This window comes from Rhineura floridana, chromosome 21 (assembly GCF_030035675.1).
Source record: "Rhineura floridana isolate rRhiFlo1 chromosome 21, rRhiFlo1.hap2, whole genome shotgun sequence".
NCBI classification, from domain to species: domain Eukaryota; kingdom Metazoa; phylum Chordata; class Lepidosauria; order Squamata; family Rhineuridae; genus Rhineura; species Rhineura floridana.
In genome coordinates this window covers 18163559-18182160 of record NC_084500.1, presented here as the reverse complement: position 1 = coordinate 18182160, position 18602 = coordinate 18163559, and the positions used below count along the sequence as shown (strand labels likewise).

The 18602-nt window shown below is 50.0% G+C and overlaps 1 protein-coding gene across 8 annotated transcripts in view; it reads left to right on the top strand.

Moving 5' to 3' along the window:
- The window catches only part of SPECC1 (sperm antigen with calponin homology and coiled-coil domains 1), a 124318-nt gene that overhangs the window by 36139 nt on the left and 69577 nt on the right, over positions 1 to 18602 (top strand). The window contains exon 1 of one of the 8 annotated variants that reach the window (XM_061605240.1): positions 3571 to 3862. The exons of the other annotated variants lie outside the window; for them this stretch is intronic. Coding sequence (XP_061461224.1) covers positions 3823 to 3862 — 40 coding nt within the window. The 5' untranslated portion in view covers positions 3571 to 3822. Of the gene's footprint in view, positions 1 to 3570; positions 3863 to 18602 lie in introns of those variants that run through there. 8 annotated transcript variants of the gene reach the window in all.

Sequence of the window (18602 nt, the reverse complement as noted above, 5' to 3'; positions counted from 1 at the left end):
CTTCATTCTTCTGTTGCGAGACACAGGCCAAGGCGTGTGGTAATGAGGCTGATGTGTGTCGTGGCATCCAGAAAAAAATGAGCTCCATGTGGGGGTCATAAAGTGGAAACGCAGGGAGCAGTTTTCTCTCATAGCCGTAGTGGGTGGTTTGCAGGCTCTCTGGAGAGCAGAGGATGACATTGCCACCGGCTACACTTCTTAAGGAAGAGACTGTGGGTTTCAAGACCATAAGAACTGGGGTCTTGCTTTATTTTCAGGGAAAGGGCCGTAGCTCGGTGGTGCAGCATCCTCTTTGCACGCAGAAGGTCCCTGGTTCAGTATCCAGCATCTTCAGTTAGAACATTGCTGCCAGCCAGTGTAGGAAACCCTGAGCTAGTTGGACCAATGTCCTGACTTGATGCAAGGCAACTTCCTATGAATTTGTCATCTTCTAGTGTACTTTTTGAAGGCATCTAAGCTGGTAGCCATCTTCCTATGGGTCTCTGCCACCCCCAAACAAATGCTGCTCCCTAGAGATCTTATCCTCAGCATGGAGGCATGGTGCACCTCTGTTATGCACAGCATTGGCAAAGGCACCGTGCTGGCCAAGAACTTAAGAATGCTGCATGGCACTGTGGTTTGGCTCAACAACTAACCGGATTCTGTCTGTCTGTCTCTTTTAGCACAATCAGTTCCCTGCTCTGTAAATCTTGTCCTCTTTAAAAAAAAAAAAAAGATGATGCAGAGTTTGCAAAACCAAAAGAAAGTAATTCTGTCCTTAAGCTGGACCGTTACCCCAGACATCTGTGGCATTGGCATTCAACGTGTGCCCCTTGGCAGCTGTGAGGATCCGTGTGTGGATGTGTACACATATGTTAAAATGTTTTTAATTTCTTGTTTTTAACTGTTTTATCCATTTTAATTTTAATGTCTTTTGTAAACCTCTTAGAGGTTTGTTTGTTTTTTTACAATCAAGCAATATGTAAATGTTTAGAAACAGATGAAATAAAAGTTAATCTATACCAAAGGGTGGGTGGGAGGTGAAATGGAAATCTCCTTTGCACTCCTAATGCCTTGGCTCCCTCATCATGTACGTATATCATTGGTACAAGACAATGGCCACGGGGGAAGACTCAGCTGAGTGGGAAGGGCTGTAGCTCAATGGGTAGAGCCTGCTTTGCATGCAGAAGTCTCCCACTTCAGTCCCCAATGGCATCTCCAGACCCCCTGGAGAGCCTCTGCCAGTCAGTGTGGACAATACTGAGCTAGGTGGGTCTGACTTTGTATAAGACAGCGTCCTATGCTCCTCTTTGAGGGAGCCCTTTATTTAGAACCATAAGGACTGGAATCTTGGTTTACTTTTAGCAGAACGATCGTAGCTCACTGGTAAAGCACCCGCTTTGCATGTAGAAGGCCCCACGTTCATTCCTCGGCAGCATCTCCAGGTAGGCCTGGGAAGGACCTTGGCCTGAAATGCTGGAGGGCCAGTGCTGGTAATTTCTGAAAAAAATGGCCCACTGGTCTGGCTTGGTGTAAAGCAGCCTCGCTATTCCTGTGATTCCTGTGATATTCCGACATGCTGGTCAGTCTTTGAGCAGGGGGAGACCCCCTTTGGCAGCCTTGTAAACAAACCCAGACAGGTTACCAGCCCTTAGTAAGGGTTGCCATCTTGCCTGCCCATGCAATGCTTGCCTATTGTCAAACGTCACACGTCTTCTGTGACATTTTAGTTGTTATTTGTTTGTTTTTTAAATTTGGAATGTAGAAATTGGAGGTTGACAGTGGGAACAGAGCTGTCTGTTTTTAAACAGCGACGGTGTTCTGCAGCATGAGTTTGGCCTTGGAGGGGCTTTTCAAGATACTTCATCAATGGAGGGGGGGAGGTGTTTCTGTGCCCTGGCAGTACTCAGCTGATTATTTGGTCAGATAAATAGATTAAAAAAAAAAACTATTAAAAAGGTGCCCTCAGGTAACTGAACAGTGGATTGTTGTTTTTAATAGCTATTTAGTACTTGCTACAATCTCTGACCAGCAGATGTTAGCTTGGGCATCCCCAAGCCTTTTAGGCTGGGGGGGCACCACAGAAATGCCCATTTCTCAGGAGGAAAACTGGCAATGCCCAGAATTCGCCACCACCACCAGAGCAGACAAAATACTGACTTATTCTTAGGGGCAGGGCTGTAGCAGAGGCCCCCCGCCAAAGGCTCCACCAGGTTCAGTCCCCAGCATTTCCAGTTAGGGCTGGGAAAGCCTCCTTGCCTAGAACCTTGGAAAGCCACTGCCCGTCAGTGCAGGCAACCCTGAACCAGATGGACCAGTGGCCCCTTCCTAGGTTCATCTTGCGTCCATGTTTGCTGTGTGACTCCTTGGGGCAGGGAGTTGCCCTCCTTTTACTCTTCACCAGTGGTAGCGTAGCGGTTAGAGTGTCAGACTAGGACCCGGGAGACCGGGATTCGAATCCCTGCTCGACCATGAAGATTGCCGGTTGACATTGGGGGGCAGTCCCTGCATCTCAGCCTCCCCTACTTCACAGGCAGGGATGGGAAGATCTATCAATTTTGGTTCTCTTCAGTTTCTCATTTTCCCAATCTTAAATTCAGTTCTCCACGTTTCTGCAGCAAATCGGTGGTGTTGGGTTTTTTTAAAAGAAAATTCTTCAGCCCTTTAGTGCAAATTTCTCTTTTTTTGTAGGCAGTTTTGACTAATGTACACATTTTTGCAAGCAATTTCTCACCATATAATGCATTTTTGCATGTTATTTATTTATTACATTTATATCCCACCTTTCCTCCATGGTTCTCCTCACCCTCATTTAATCTCCGCAACAACCCCGTGAGGCTGAGAGGCGGTGACTGGCCCAAGGTCATTCGGACCCTGGTCTCCCAGCTCCCAGCCCGAAACTGTAACCACTACACCACACTGGCTTTCGCTCAGATGCTTGTTTTGATGCGCACTTCCCCCTAACTTAAGTGCTTTTGTTAACATTGCTAGGTTGGCGCACTGCATCGCCAAATCCGGATAAGTGCAAATTTCGAACGACGGCTGCATTTCGGTTGTCGCACCGTTTCGGAAAGTGTGGGTTTGATAGATTTGGCTTCCGATGCCAACTGAATCGAATGTCTCGCTCGCCCCTGTTTGTGTGTGTGCCCACGCGTAAGGCAGTACTCTTGTTGTGGCTAGTTTTAAAATGCTGCTGCTGCTCTTTCTAAATTTTGTGTTCAACTTTTTTGCTGTGAGCTGCCCAGGGAATGTGTCCTGATGGGCGGCCATGCGAACCTAGTAAATAATCCATGACCATATTTGGGGAAGAGCTGTAGGTCGGCGGCAGGGCCCCTGCCCTGCTCAAAGGGCTGTTGTGAGGGTCAAACAGAGGGGCGCCACCGTGAGCGCCTGGGGGGTCAAGGTGGGGCAATGCAAAAGGCTGCCCGCGCTGAGGATGCTCTGCCAGGGATGACTTTCCAAGCCGCGCCATTGCAGTGCGCGGCTCCTTCCGGCCTTTTCCGCTCTGCCTGCAGTTTGCTCCAGCCGCCTCTGAGCGGCCTCCCTTCCCCAGCGGTGAGTCGCCTCTCCTGCTCCTTGATTCCAGCAGCAGCAGCTGCCCAGATGCCCCGGCCGGCCTCATGGTAATGAAGCGGAGGGCCGGCCCTGGCGGAGAATGCCTCGGCAGAGCGGGAGGAGCAGGCTGCCTTTGCTTCAGGGCCGGCGGCCTTGAAGGGAGAGCCGCCCGCTCCCTCCCTGCGAGGGTGACCGAGCGCGAGCCGCCTCTCCCGGCCCCCGCCCGCCAGCTGGCCCGGCCGAGGATGAGCAGGAGGCGTCCGGGGGGCCCTTAGAGAGGCGGTCGAGATGGGCAACCAGCCAGGGAGGCCAGAGGACGCGGAGCCAGGTCTGTGGCGGGCCGGGGGGAGGCGGGCCCGGCTGGGAGGGGGGCAGGCAGGCAGGCAGGCCGGGCGCCTTTGCTGGGCTCTTGCAGGTGCCACCAAGCGCCACCGTCCACGCCCACCACGGAAGGGTGGCCGGCTGTCGCTCCAGAGGGTCGCGCGGGCTTGGCCGCCTCGCGCGCTCTGTTTGTGGGTTTTGTTTTGTTTTAATGTCCTGGTACATGGAGATCCCCGAGAGTGATGCTTTCCATTCATGAACCCCTTCTCCTGAAGCGATTTATACTGTAACGGCATATATAAACAATTGCATGTAAATGATCTCTCTTTAGAATCGCCGGCTGAGAGTCTGTGTGCTGGAGGGACAGGAGCCCCCTCGAATGGGGGTCTTGACCTGAAGCCCCAACGCCCAGGAAAACTCTCTGCGTTTGTGACTATGTAATATGCGATTGTGAATGGCAAACTTTAATATGATGAATGGAAGCCGTGCTTCTTTTCATGGCTTCTTTTTTGTGGGAGATGTGTGAACAGGCCTCTCCCCAAGGGTGCCCTGGTCTGTGGCAGAACGGTGTCCCCAAAATTTCACCCATTCCTGGACAGCTCCCCAAAGAGGGGTAAGGCAGCGCTGGAAGATGTGTTTGCCGCTGGTTTGATGTCTGACCCATCACCACCATCCTGGTGCTGCATTAAGCGAGCGTTAGACACAGTTGCGAAGGACATGTGGCAAAAAAACCTGGGGATGTCGCAAAGAAGAGCAAGAGTTTTAAAATGGGTTTGGCGCCAGGGGCCTCTGTGGCGACCGCTGTGGCTCAGAGGCAAGCGAGGATCACCTATCCAACTCTGGCTAGCTGAAATGCTGTTGCACTGGGACGCGGGGCCCAATGGACGTGGCCCCCCAGGTCCCAGAGGGCACCAGCCTTGTCATCTCTCCCAGCCAGCACGGTGTCTGGAATGGGGGCCATAGCCAGCGGTGGCATTCAGCTTGTCAGCGTGGGGTGGGTGCATGCACCCTAGGAACAGTTGCCAGGCCTCTGGGAATAGCAATGCAGAGCCCATCGTTTGTGAGAATCTCTTCTCTCTTCCTCCGCCCCCCCTGCATTGTCCTCTTGGAAGGTGCACCGTTATGCATGCTAAGCAGCTTCAGGGAAGTGGGGGGTGGGGCGTCTGGAGAAGAAAAGTGTGTGCCCCTCCTCCTTTGTGGGTTCCCCCCAGGAGCAGCACGAAGGCTTTCGCCTGAAATTAACGGGCTCCTGTTGTGTCTGCAAGCCTCGCCGGCATGGCCAACAGCAACATGTCTGGCTGGCTTGCTGCGCCTTTCCCATTTCTGGGGGGAAGGGTGCTGGGTGGGGGCTTATCTTCAGTGTCCAAGGCCCATGTGAGATTATTGGGAGGACTTTTTTTGCATGGGAGGGGGACAAGGAAATCAGGTGGTGGTGGGGGGAAACGGCCATGCCCTGCAGAAATGCAAATTCTTGCACTTGATGAGAACCTATATGCTAAGAGTGCCCTGGGGGAGCCTTTCCCCACCCCCCAGCCCTTTTTTGTAACGTGCATTTCAATGAATTTGATGCCACTCTCTGATTCACTCAGGCCTTGTAACTGTGCTTGGAATCTGGGCTATAAACTATTTTATGCTGTGTCTGGGGGGGGGGAGTTTTTGTGTGTGCCCACGCGTAAGGGAGAGCTCACTTATTGTGGCTAGTTTTCAAATGTAATTTTGTGTTTAATTTTTTTGCTGTAAGCCGCCCAGGGAATATTTCCTGATTGGCGGGTATGTAAATCGAATAAATAATCCATAATCATATTGGGGAAGACCTGTAGCCCAATGGTAGAGTTCCTGCCTTGCATGCAAAAGGTCCCTGGTTCAATCCCTGGCATCTCCAAACAGGGCTGAGAATCTCCTGCTGCCTGAAACCTTGGTGAGCCGCTGCCAGTCAGTGTAGGTAACAGTGAGCCTGTGAGACCAACATTCTGACTTGATATAAGACAGCTTGCTAAGAGTTTGTCTCCTTCTAATCTGCTTTTTGGAGCCATCTAAGCCGGGTGGTCTGATGGTCTGATTCAGGGTAAGTCAGCTTTGTATGTTCATAATAATAATAATAATAGATGCTATCTTAGATAGCCTTAGCTTTGCACTCGTGTTCTGCCCTACCTTGAAAGTGGCTGCTTTTTGGAAGCATTTCATTTAAAGGCAATGGCAGCCAGCCCCAGAATTTTGGAGGCCCTTAGGAAAGATACCCTCAGTGACTCCCCCCTTCCACTTAATCTGGGAGCGAAGGGGTTTTGCAAACCGCAGATTCTCTGACTGTTACGAAGCGCCCTGTAGTCCCATGAAAGCTGATGCCACCCTAATGATGTACTTGGTCTCTAAGGTGCCATCAGACACTCTTCTTTTTTGCTGAGGCAGGAGAACGTGGGTTCTCTCCCCGTCCCAGGAATCTTTGAAAGAATAGCCCTGTTGGTGGTGAGCTTTTCGCTAGCCCAGGGCACAGCAAATGCCAGCTCTGGCCCTCTGCGCGGCCCACCTGTAGAACTGTTTGCTGTAAAACATCTGTGCTCATCGCAATACAGCTGCCATTTTTTGCTTTTCCATACTGCACCATAGGTTGCTTTTCTGTTGTTCTTGTCTGTGACCCCACCCACCCCCCTACCTGGACACTGACCTTGCGCCTTCCATCCTCCGTCCACCTCCCTTGCCACTTGAACACCTTCCACTGCTGTGAGAACCCCCCGGCCCTAAATGACACCGGCCTGCCTTACAGGGCTGTTGCAGAAAGGATTGCTGAGGTAAAATGCTGCGAAGGACTTTGAACGTGTAGGGGGCATGCTAGAGAAATATTAAATAATATTATGAGCTCACTGGCGTGTGTGTGTGTGAGAGAATCTGCAGCGATCAACTCCATGCGGAGGATTATTAGGAAAGGGATTGAAAATAAGACTGCTGGTATCATCATGCCGTTGTGCAAATCCTGGGATACTGTGTACAGTTCTGGTCGCCTCACTTCCAAAAGGATATCGCAGAGCTGGAAAAGGCTCAGAAAAGGGCAACCTGAATGATCAAGGGGAGGGTGGAGCGAAAGGAAAGGTTGCCACGTTTGGGGATTTTTGGTTAAGAAAAAAAAAGTGAGCAGGGAAGGAGAGATGATAGAGGTGTGTAAAATTATGCACAGTATGGAGGAAGTCATAGAATAGTAGACTTGGAAGGGTCCTCAAAGGCCATCGAGTCCAACCCCTTGCTCAATGCAGGAATCCAACTTAAAGCATCGGTTTGATTTGGGAGGTTGCCACTCCTGTCATCCCTGCTTTGACTCTTGCTTTCCCTCCTGTCAAGCCAGGCAGAAGGGCTGAATATAAATTCCTGCTTTTATTTAAAAGATTAATTGATTTTTTAAAAAATTGTCTTTGCTTATGTGAATGATTACACCCCGCCTTGTGGGCAGAGAGAAGTTTTTCTCCCTCTCCCGTAACACCAGAACTTGTGGGCATCCAACGAAGCTGAAGGTTGGGAGATTCAGGACCTCTTCACGCAGCGCAGAGACCAGCTGTGGAACTCGCTCCCAGAGTGGTGGGCTTTCAAAGGGGATTAGACAAATGCACGGACAGCTCTCAGAGCTGCTAGCCGTGGTGGCTCTGCTCTGCCTCCTCTTTGGAGGCTGGTTGGTGGGGATCCCAAGTGGGAAGAGTGCTGTTGCGCGGAGGACCTGCTTGCGGGCTTCACCGGCCTGATCCAGCAGAGCTCTTGTTAAGTTCTTCGATATTAAGGAAGCAAAGATTGCTTTGTGTGTGTGAGTGTGTGTCACTGTAAATCCTGGATCGATGGAAGCCGCCAACCCCTGCCCCAAAGATGCATCCCTTCCCAACATCTTCTCTCCTCTTCCCACCATCCCCTGCTATTATTTCCACTCTAGCACAGCTTTCGCCATCCTGGTGCCCTCCAGACGTTCTGGGACTGCAACTCCCATCAGCCACTTTGCCAGCCTGCTGCTGCTTTTATTTTAAGCACCCCAAAACACTTTGCATTGTTTTATCTCGACAAATCCTTTCAACAACCACCTTAATAATAATAATAATAATTTAATTTTTGTGTCGCCTATCTGGCCAAGGCCACTCTAGGCGACGTACACAATTAAATTCCAGTAAAATACAATTTAAAATACATAGTAATACAATACAGTCGACAATAAAGGATTAAATTTCAGCATAAAACAGTATGTAAACAACGGGCATTCAGTAATAGTGATAAAAGCTTAGCCCACCCCGGAGGTCCCGAAGGCCTGTCCAAAGAGCCAGGTTTTTAATGCTCGGCGAAATGCATCCAGGGAAGGGGCATGTTGAAGATCGAATGGGAGGGAGTTCCAGAGAGTGGCGGCCGCAAGGTCCCCACCCCCTGCCCCAAAGGCATGTTGTTGCTTGAGGCGAAGGACAAGTTGACGCCTCTCCCCTTCCCCCCATATCCCAACGAGATTGGTGACTGAACCTTCTGTTCCGGCAAGAGTTGTTCAGTTCTTGTGGGCAAGTGGCCATCTTGAAAAGTGCAGGGTGGGAGGCCCTGTTCTCCCAGCACTTCTTCCTTTAGGCCACCGGCTCACTCAGTCCAACGGTAGGGCCGGCTCCATTATAGAAATATAGGGAGCTACCTTGTACAGAGTCAGACCATTGGTCCATCTCGCTCAGTAATGTATGTACTGAATGGCAGGGCTGCACAGGCTGGATCTGCTTCTAGTTTTCGCCATGGAGATGCGTTGCATATGCAGACCCTTCCCAGTCCGTATATTGTGGCTGAATGGTCGAGCCCCTGTGTTGCGTGCAGAAGATCCCAGGCTCAATCCCCGGCATCTCCAAGTAGAGCTGCTGCCAGTCAGTGCAGACAGTAGTGAGCTAGACGGACCGATGATCTGGCTCAGGGTAAGGCAGCTTCCTAAGTTCATGTTTCAGCCCTTTATTCAGAGCCATGAGGACTAGAATCATACTTTATTTTTAGGGGACAGACCACAACTCTCTGGTAGAGCACCTGCTTTGCATGCAGAAGGTCCCTGGTTCAGTCCTCAGCATCTCCAGGTAGGGCTGGGAATGCCCCCTGCCTGAAACCCTGGGGAGTTGCTGCCAGTTAGTGTAAACAGTATTGAATTAGATAGACCCAAGGGTCTGACCCAGTGTAAGGCAGCTTTGTATGCACCAGCAACTTTTTACGCTCTTAACAAAAAACACACAAATCTGGAGTTATGCTCGCTATCGCAGCGGCAACCCCAGGCCTCTGCTAGCTCAGGGCCGTCGGGCTGCCAAACATTCTGGATTCATTTTGGAGACGTTGTTGCATGGAAATGGAAGGAGATGCTCACCTGAAATTGCCCCAGGGCCATTCCAAAAAGCCAATGCCGCATGGCGTGGCCTGGCCCCCACCCTCTCCTCGGAACATACCTGCTGTGAGTTTGGCTGGTCCGTGGAATTTGAATGTTTGCAGCAGAGGCAGTGGGGCTCCTTTTTTAGACTTTATGGTGGCGATGGTGAGATTCCTTTTTAAAGCCATCTGTCCAGGTGCCAAACAGTTGGTATTTCCAAGGTAGACAGCCTCTATGTGTAGAGATTCCATTTTTAGCTGTCGTGGCCTGTGATAGCCTTCTGTGCAATGAATTTGCAGAACTTTTATGAGGGCAAGCTCAGCCCATAGCTGCCTCCATCGAGGCCCTAGGCCAGCAGATTCTGCACATGAATTCTGCTTTGTATGAAGAAGTACCTCTTTTGGCTGGAGATTTGAGACAGTGACTGAACTCTATTGATTTCAATGTGTCTACCCTCTGTTTTAAGTTTTATCTATTATATTGTTTGCTTTTTTTACTGTAATGGTTGCTTAAAACTAATATTTTGCTGTGCATCCTGCTTAGAGGACATTTGTTATTAGACAACCTAAACTATAACCAAAATAAATTGATCAGGGGCGCCACTTTAATTGATTTTTTAAAATTAAATCTATTTTAATCGAAGTAATTCATTGATTTTAACTGTTGTAGCCCTAATAATGTTATAAACCTCTGTTATGTCCCATCCACATTGGCCACACTTAATGATAACCCATGGTTTATTAAACTACGGGTTATTAAACTTTGGCTTAACATTACATGTGTCTTAACTATGGCTTGTTTACTGCCAATATGAAACCTTGGTTTGTTGGCTCATGAACCTTGGTCTTTCAACCATGGGCTGGCGTTGCAGGCAAACCTGGCACCCTTCCTTAACCATCATTTGTTTGGCCGCCCCCACCCCAGACGATTGCCAAGCTACAAAGGCATGAGACAAGAGCTGCTGGGACACCAAGCAAACTTTGGAGAAACAGGCTGTGGCTTGTTTTTATCGTCTGTGGGATAACTCACAATTTGTTAAACAAACCATAGCTTAGCGTTATGTGTGAACCAGGTAACACCCTTCCCCTCCTTCCTCCTGCCTTCCAGGAAAGTCCCAAATACTTTTAGGGAAATTGCTCCAGCGCTTGACCTGTTCAGTCATGCCTTTCTGAACCTTTTCCAGTTCTGTGGTATCTCTTTTTTGAGACAGGGCAATCCATCTCCAAAACAAGAGGATCTTGTCTGTGCAGGTAGGGATTCTCCAGACACCCTTGGTCTGATGAACCACCCCTGCCTAGCAAGGAAACTTTCCAAACTCATTTTACAACAGGATGTGACTACCAAATCCAGCCCTCCTGATTTGTGTGAGTCAAGCCCTGCTTGTCTGGGGCTACCCAGAAGTGCTGGATGTAAAAATGGTCATCCTACGCCTCATTCCGATTAGCCCCCAGAAGCCTCCACCCCACTGCTGCAACTCTGGCCTTGGGGCACGCGAAGTGGTCTGAGTAGTTATAGTTTGGGGATGTGTGTGTCACGCACAGAGTATTTTCCCTTTGCCTGCAAAGCCAGCAGAATGATAGCACTTGGTTGTTTTAATAAAGCATTCTCGAGCGTTCAGAGCTTATTTCGTGTGTTCAGTCGGTAATCCCTGCAAACTAGAAGAGCGCTGTTGCTTTTATCTGCAACTTGCAGGTGCAAGAGAAGCTCCTAAGTGAACACCCAGCTTCTCAACAGGAAACTAGGAAGTTGCCTTGCAGCAGGTCAGGCTGTAGGCTAGCCCAGGTTCCTGTGCTCTGACCAGCAGGGGCGCCCCAGGGTCTCAAGCAGAGAAGGATCTTTTTCCAGCATTTGCTGCCATCTGACCCTTTTCACTGGAGATGCCAGGGATCTGAACCTGGGCCCTTCTGCATGCAAAACAGGTGCTCTACCACTGACCCATGCCTGCTGCCCCACGCCCAGCCCGTCTGTCTGTGGGTTTAAACAGAAGAATATTGTGTTGGGTCTAAGGGGATGCAACCTGGCCTTTGTTGAAAGAGCCCCAGATAGTAAATATTTCTCCTTAGCATGTATACGGTACTTTCCAATGCTCTAAGCGCTTTTCCATCAATTACCTTGGTTTTTTATGGTCTTTACAACAACCCTGTGAGGTAGGTTGGTACGATTATTCTTGTGTCCAAGATGGGAAAGGGCTGAGGCAGAAAGGACAGCATGATCAGCCTAAGACCACCTCTACCTCTACTGTCCTCTGAACGTCAGTTGCTAGAAGCCGCAGGAAGGGAGGATCCTGTTGCACTCAGTTTCCTGCTTGCGGGCTTCCCATTGAGGCACCTGGCTGGCCACTGTGACAACAGGATGCCAGACCAGATAGGCCCCCTTGGCTCCCTGATCTAGCAGCCAGGCTCTTCTGATGTTCAAACTCACCTATACCCACCTTCAGGAATAATTCCGCGAGGTTAACTCTTTTGCTGTTGCCAATTTAACAGGTGAGAGGATCAAGGCTGAAAAGCCAGGATGCTGTGACTAAGGCTACTCATGAATGGCCACCAACTTTGGATGGCTTTAAAAGGGAAGATGACAAATTCATGGAGGATTGGGCCATGAATGGCTACTAGCCACAATGGCTTTGTTCTCCCTCCGCTGGCCTCTAAATACCTGTCACAAATGGGGAGAGTTGCTGCTGTGCCCAAGTCCTGTTGGTGGGCTTCCCTTTGGCACATCTGGTCACGTTGAGACCAGGACGCTAGAATAGAGGAGACCCCCTTTGGCCTGACCCAGCAGCTGGGCTCCTCTTTTGTTTCCAGGCAGCTCTTGTAAGCAAGCCAAGCTGTGTAACGGCCAGGGTGGTGGACGGGAGGGGAGAGGAGCAGCAAAACTGACCACTCCACAGCCACCCAGCCCATTGAAACTAGCAAGGCAGGGAAGAGATTCCTTTCTATTCCTGGGCCCACGTAACGCTGGCAGTCGGCTCTGGAGTGAGGAGGCCACCCATATAAGGACATTGTAAGACGGTATAACTCCAGAATTGTTGGTTCACTAACCCAAGAACAATTTAGATGATGAAACAGAGAGAGAGGGAGGTCCGTTAAGGGACGCAAGGAAGCTGCCTTGTACCAATTCTGAGTCTTTATTAGCGTGTGGCTGCATGTTCTGCCGGTTTGTTTGAATTCAGTGTGCTGGTTTTGACCTGTGTAGCAAGGCACCGGGGGCCAGACGTGGCCCTCCAGGCCTCTCCATCTGGTCCTTGGGACTCTGCCCAAGCCACACCCCTCGCTTACCCTGCTTCACACCCTCCTTGAGTGTTCTTTTGCCCAACTGGAACGTGTCCTCAACATCTTTTAAATGTTTCTAATTTCTTGTTTTTTACTGTTTCTTATTGATGATTTTAATATTTCTTGTGAACCGCTTAGAGGTGGTTTGTTTTTTTTTATTACGGTCAAGTGGTATATAAATGTTGTTAAACAAATAACTAAAATGAACGCAAGTAAACCAGGTTAAAAATAGATAGGATATCTCAGTCTCGTCCTCCTTCCTGCAAAGACCTTTGCAGAAAAGTGTGTCATGACTAATAGCATAGTGGCACATTCAGGAGTGCAGGGTCCCTTCATGATACTCACAGCCACCCCCTCCACCCCCTTTTGCTGCTGGGTTGAGAATGAGATCCTTGTTAATGCTTTCTCCTACAACACCAGATGTCTCTAGAAGTTAATCAGCTCGACAAAGGAGAGTATTAGCTGCTGAAAAGAGTCTTCTCAGTGGCTGACTCACTTCCTTTCACACTGATTGGCTCCAATCAGCAGGAAAGGACAAGGAACCATGAAGACTCTTCTCAGTGGCTAACACACTCCTCTTTCATGCTGGTTGGCTTGTAGGATGCTGGAAATATAGGGATCCTGCTTGGACCCTGCACCCCAAAAAGTAAAGGGTCTAAGACCCCTTGAGACCCTGGACAACTACACCCCTGGTCTTGACCCGACTGCCAAATATATACAGTGAGGAGGCCAGACACATCTTGGAGATGAGGGCATTCCACAGCCTGGGGGCCGCCACAAGGAAGCCCCTTCCCCACCTCTCCCCACCACCCCTCCAACCTCAGAAGGGGGGGTGGCATTGCCAGTAGGGCCTGATCTCAACACCCGGGCAGGTCTAAAGGTCTCCTTCAGATATTTGGAGCCCGTGTTGTCCTCTTGGGTTTTTGCCACCGGGTCCGGTCGGCTCCTCCTCACATCCAATCCAAAGGACCACAAGAGCAGCTGGGGTGCGACCGCCAGAGCGGGGAGGCAATCAGGCTTGCTAGGAGTGGAAAGGAGGGCCCAGACGCAGTGACCCCGGACATCTGATATCAGGACTCTCCCCCTCCACCTCCCCAGAGCTTTCCATTGTTTCTGCATAATGTAAAAGATTGCGAAGGAGGACTGTGAATGGAATTTACAAGGTTATGACTTGGAGGAGGAGGACTGCATGCCAGAAGAAACCTTTTTCCCATGCCAGGATGGTTCAGAAGCAACTACGACAGGTTGTGGCTGACCTTAGCGTAACATTTCCTGCACAAACGGCGCCTTTTCTTTTTCCTTAATAGAAAAGTTACAGTGTGCTTCAAAAGTTGGATTGTATTGCACGCGAATGGGCTGTCCACACAACTTTTGCCCAGGCAGTTCCTTAAGCAGCGTCTTGGATTCCTTGAAATCCCTTGGCCCATGGTTATAAAACTCGTGTGTGCGTGCGTGCGTGCGAACGCAGGGATTGAGGTGTACTGATATATTCCTGATATAAATAGTACAAATCTATACCTGACATACTACTGAGAGAGAAGCAAGGTTAACTGCAGCAAACAATTTTTAAAAAACAAAGGAATTCTACAAATTTTACTTACTATTGAGAGTAATGGCACTTGCAGATGGCCTGTTTATTGAGCATTTGCCCTGATTTGTTCACAGGGAGGTTAGATGACATTGGCTGTTTAATGAGCATTCATTCTGATTTGTTTGCGGGGAAGTTAGATGATGACATTGTGTCAACGCAACAGTTATCCTGCATTTTCCAGTGCCGTTTCCCTGTGACTTTCCTTACCGTGAAAAAAGTCCATTCTTTGAGGGAAGCGGGTTGCGCAGAACCTCCCAATCAGTTATAATTGCACAACCTGAATTTATTGGTATATGATTTAAGAACTTAAGGAGAGCCTACTGATTCAAGCCAATGGGGACCCCTTTAGATCAGCATCCTGTTCTTACAGTGGCCAGCCAGATGCCCCAAAGGGAAGCCCCCAACCTGGACCTGAGCTCAACAGTAGCCCTTTCGGCACTTGTGATCTCAAATGAATTGAAATAGCAAGTCTCCAAGAATTCTTTTAAAAATCGCTATCCATTCAGGATGCAGGCCATAAATAGGAGGCCACCACTGCAAAGGCCATCAAGCTGCCCTTTCTTATCAAGGTGCCAGAGATCAGCAGAACCTCTGAGGCTGATCTTACAGCTTTGGTGAGTGATCCAGTCTCTCCCGATACAGACACTCAGCAGAATTGCTTGCCTTCAAAGGAATGTGCCCATTGCTTCTCTGTATGAGACACTGCTGTAGACTTGCTTACATCCATCTGGAAAATATACCCAGAACAGTAAGTTGCTCAGGATGTGTGTGTGATTTATCACGCGTTCCTAGGCTAATAAAAGGATACCTTTTCTGTGTATAACAGTGAAGTGTGCCTCCAATTTTAATCAGGGAACAAGGAGGGAGTGTTCTTCAGCTCTCTGGTGCCGCTCTGTGGTCTAGGTGACCTTCGGAGGTTGAAACTTCCCTGCCCCAAGGCTGTGGCTTTTGCTGGGTGCCTGCTTTTTATCAAACTGAAAGCCCCTGTGAGGCCCTGCTAAGTTAATGACATTTCACTGACAGCTGGGAAAGTTTGGCCAGGGGGGTTAGGCCATAGTGGGGGGTGGGGAACTCTGTCCTTCATGTCATACTGTCCCCAAAGTAAGGCCTATTGATTTTGACGGGTGTAACTTTCAAAATAAGAATTCTTAGGATTGGAGCCTTTAATTTCCAGCTTTTGATTGTTACAATTTTGCACTTGCAAAATAACCTTCCCTTCTAGTAGCAGGTGGTTCCCTCAGCCCCTATAGAAAACAGGTAGACTTCAGCTCCTTTTGCAGGCTGCTGTTTTGAATGCAGAAGCGGGAACTTGACCTATGATCCTCATTCGAAAGCTCAAAGCAGTTCTGTGTGAAGACCCTGAAAAAGGGAGTGAGGTTTCTGAGCATGTGTGCACCAAAATAAGCGCTGGGACCAACCCTTTACATCAGGGGCTGCCAACATGGTTCCTGTGGGCGCAGTGGTGCTCTTGAGGTCTGTCCCTGGCAACCACGAGGCATCTGAGCCCTCCCACTCGCTGCCCCCCTTGCTTGTGAAGTGATGAAGGGCCACATGCCAGTGATGGGTGAGGCCTCTGTTGTGGAAGCTGCACTTGAAAAGTTCACCCAGCCGGAGGAGGAAGTTGGAAAGGTGACACTCTTGCCCACTTCCTTTTTCAACTCTGTGCTTTTCAAGGTTCAGATTAACTCAGTTGGACCCGACGTTTACCCAGTTGGAAAAACAATATGTTCCTGTCTCCGGGGAGGGAGAAGAGAGGTGGCCAGAGGGGTCGATGCCCATGGCACTCGCTCAAAAATCCAAATGTACTCAGAGGCCTAAAAAGGCTGGTGACGCCTGGATTACACCTCCATGCCAGGAAGCATGATCCCTTGCAAGGCGCACAACTGTTTTCTCCACTCAAAATTTTTCTTTTGTTTCTTTATGTACCAGGTCACTCATGTGACTAAGGAACCAGGGGGAGGCAAGGGTTTGTGTCCATCCCAAACTAATCTTTGGGCCACCGTAACTGAAACACCCGTCCCAGCAAGAGGCTATCCCCTGTGCGGTTTCTCCCAGAACTGAAACCCCCCTATCATTTGAAAAGAAATTAGGAGCTAAGGTCCAGCGTGTGTGTGTGTGTGAGTGTGTGTGTGTGTGTGTGTGTGTGAGAGAGAGAGAGAGAGAGAGAGAGAGAGAGAGAGAGAGAGTCCTCCTGACACACTTTGGACTTTGAGCATGTTACAGTTTGCAACAGGGCAGTCTCTCTTCATCTCCAGCGTCTGACCCCATGTTCCCTTTATTTGGGGGGGTGTGCAATCCTCCTGTTAGGGTTCCCCACAGCGGAGTGCTTTATTTTCCCCCCCACGGGAACTGCATTCCACTCTCTCTGCCTTTGCAACGTCCTCGTCGTCGTGAACCCTGATGTGATTGCTGCCGTGGGATCTGTCCCCGCAGAAGGGTGTGCATAATGATTAATCTCCTGGCACGGAAGCTTGCCTTCTTGACGGGTGAAGGAAATGGAAGAGAGAGAGAGAGAGGCCGACTTAACCTTCAACCAAGCCCAGCTAATTGTTTTGTGTGTTTTTTTCCAGGTGAGAATCAAAACTCAGGACTGTGCCAGCAAGTCCTAAGAATTCCTAGAAAGGGAACTAGTGACGGCCCCGGGGATGCCTTTTGGGAGAGGGGCAGGGAGATAGATCTGTCCAGTGAGCCTTCCCTCCACCCCCACCCCTGCTTTGACAGGTGGGTGGGGCTGCCCACCTGGCAGCCGCCTGAGGTCAGGTGACCCATTTTTGCCTTCGTGGTTTGAAGTTTTACCAAAAGCAACCGTGTGTGTGTGTGTGTGTGTGTGTGTGTGTGTGTGTGTGTGTGTGTGTGTGTGTGTGCGCGCGTGCGCGCGCCAACAATCGGCTGACATTGGGTGTAGGGCAGGTGGGCGTGGCTTGGCCAAAACAGCCTGGTGGGGACAAATAATGGGGAGGCCTGCTGGGCCTGATTAATCCCGTGGGCTGGAGGCTCCCCACCTCCGTTCTGGAGGCTGAAAGGGGTTGTACGAGGGCATTCCTACAGCTCAGCAGTCACAGTGGGATATTCGCTGGAGTTGCTGCCTGCATGGGTGTAAAAGCTCTTAAAGATTTAAGATAGGGTGGGGAAACTTTCAGCCCGAGGGCCACGTGCCCTTTGGGGAAATCTTCCAAGGGCCACATGCGGGGGAGGGCAGAGGCAAAAGTGGGCGGAGCAATGAGTGTAAAGATTACTGCTTCTGCACAGCAGGTTAGTTTTGACACGCACCCCTCTCTGTCGCTCCCCCAGGCAAGCGAAAGGCGCAATCAGAGCTCAAGGACATGTTCCCAGCCAAGCCAAAGCCGTAAGGGTGTGATGCAGGGCCAGTGAAGGGGTGTGGTCTGGGGAGAGTTCCAAGGGCCAGGCAGAGAGGCCTGGAGGGCCACCTTCGGCCCCTGGCCCTACGGTTCCCCCGCACCTGATTTTATGTAACTGGAAGTGGCAGTGGAGTGGCCGACTTCTAGAACGCGTGTGGGGTGGGGGGGGGGAGAGAGATTAAATCTCCAGCTGTAAAGTTTACAGAGTCATCTCAGGCCAATCCCACTTAGCTTAGCCCCTACCTTACAGGGTTGTTATCAGAATAGGATGCATGGATGGTCATGACGTTGTTTACAAGTCTCCTGTCCAGTTGTAGCTATGAGATGCAGATAAACGCCTTGAAGTCTGAATAAACTGGTTATAAATATGACACAGACATACACACAGGCATCCTGTTTGTAGCTTGGTGATACTGGCAGAGCACCGCCTTTGCATGCAGAAGGTCTGAGGTTCAATCCCCAGCATGTCCCAGTAGGGCTGGGATAAACCCCTCATCTCAAACCACGAGGAGCTGCATCCAGTCAGTGTAGACTGACAGCGAGGAACCTCAGGCCAAGGGACCAAATGTGGCCCTCAGTATCTCCCCGTGTGGCCCCTGGGACTGTCGTGCCCCACCTCTCACCAGCCCTACTTCACACCCTCATGGAGTGTTTTCCCCCGCTGGAAATATGCCCTTAAACGCTGATTGTGCCTTTTGTGTGCCTGGATGAAGGCGCGTTTGTTTTCTTAAAAAGTTTACGTGACTGGAATGTAGCCTGCTGGGAAAATGTAAAGAGTCCCATCTGTGCTCCACCCTCCAGTGGCATGCGGCCCCCAGAATCCTGCTCATGAGGGAATGTGGCCCTCTAGTTGAAAAAGCTCCCCCAGCCCTGGACCCTGGGGTAGAGAATACTGAGCTAGGCGGGGCCGCTGCCTGCGTTCTGATGTTTCTACAAAGGTGAGGATTCTTACTCGCTGGTATTATTTATTACTTGAATTTATATCCCACTTTTCCATATAAATATGCTCAAAGTAGCTTACAATAGCACAAAAAATAGTAGGAGTTGGCAAGTGACTGTCTTGCAAAACGGTCTTAAAGCCACCTTAACTTTCACCCAGAGCAAGTGAGGGAGCCTCCCGCCTCCCTCTTTAGGGCTGCAGTCCTGAATGCACTCACTAGAGAAGAAACCCTGCTGAAATCAGAGGGATG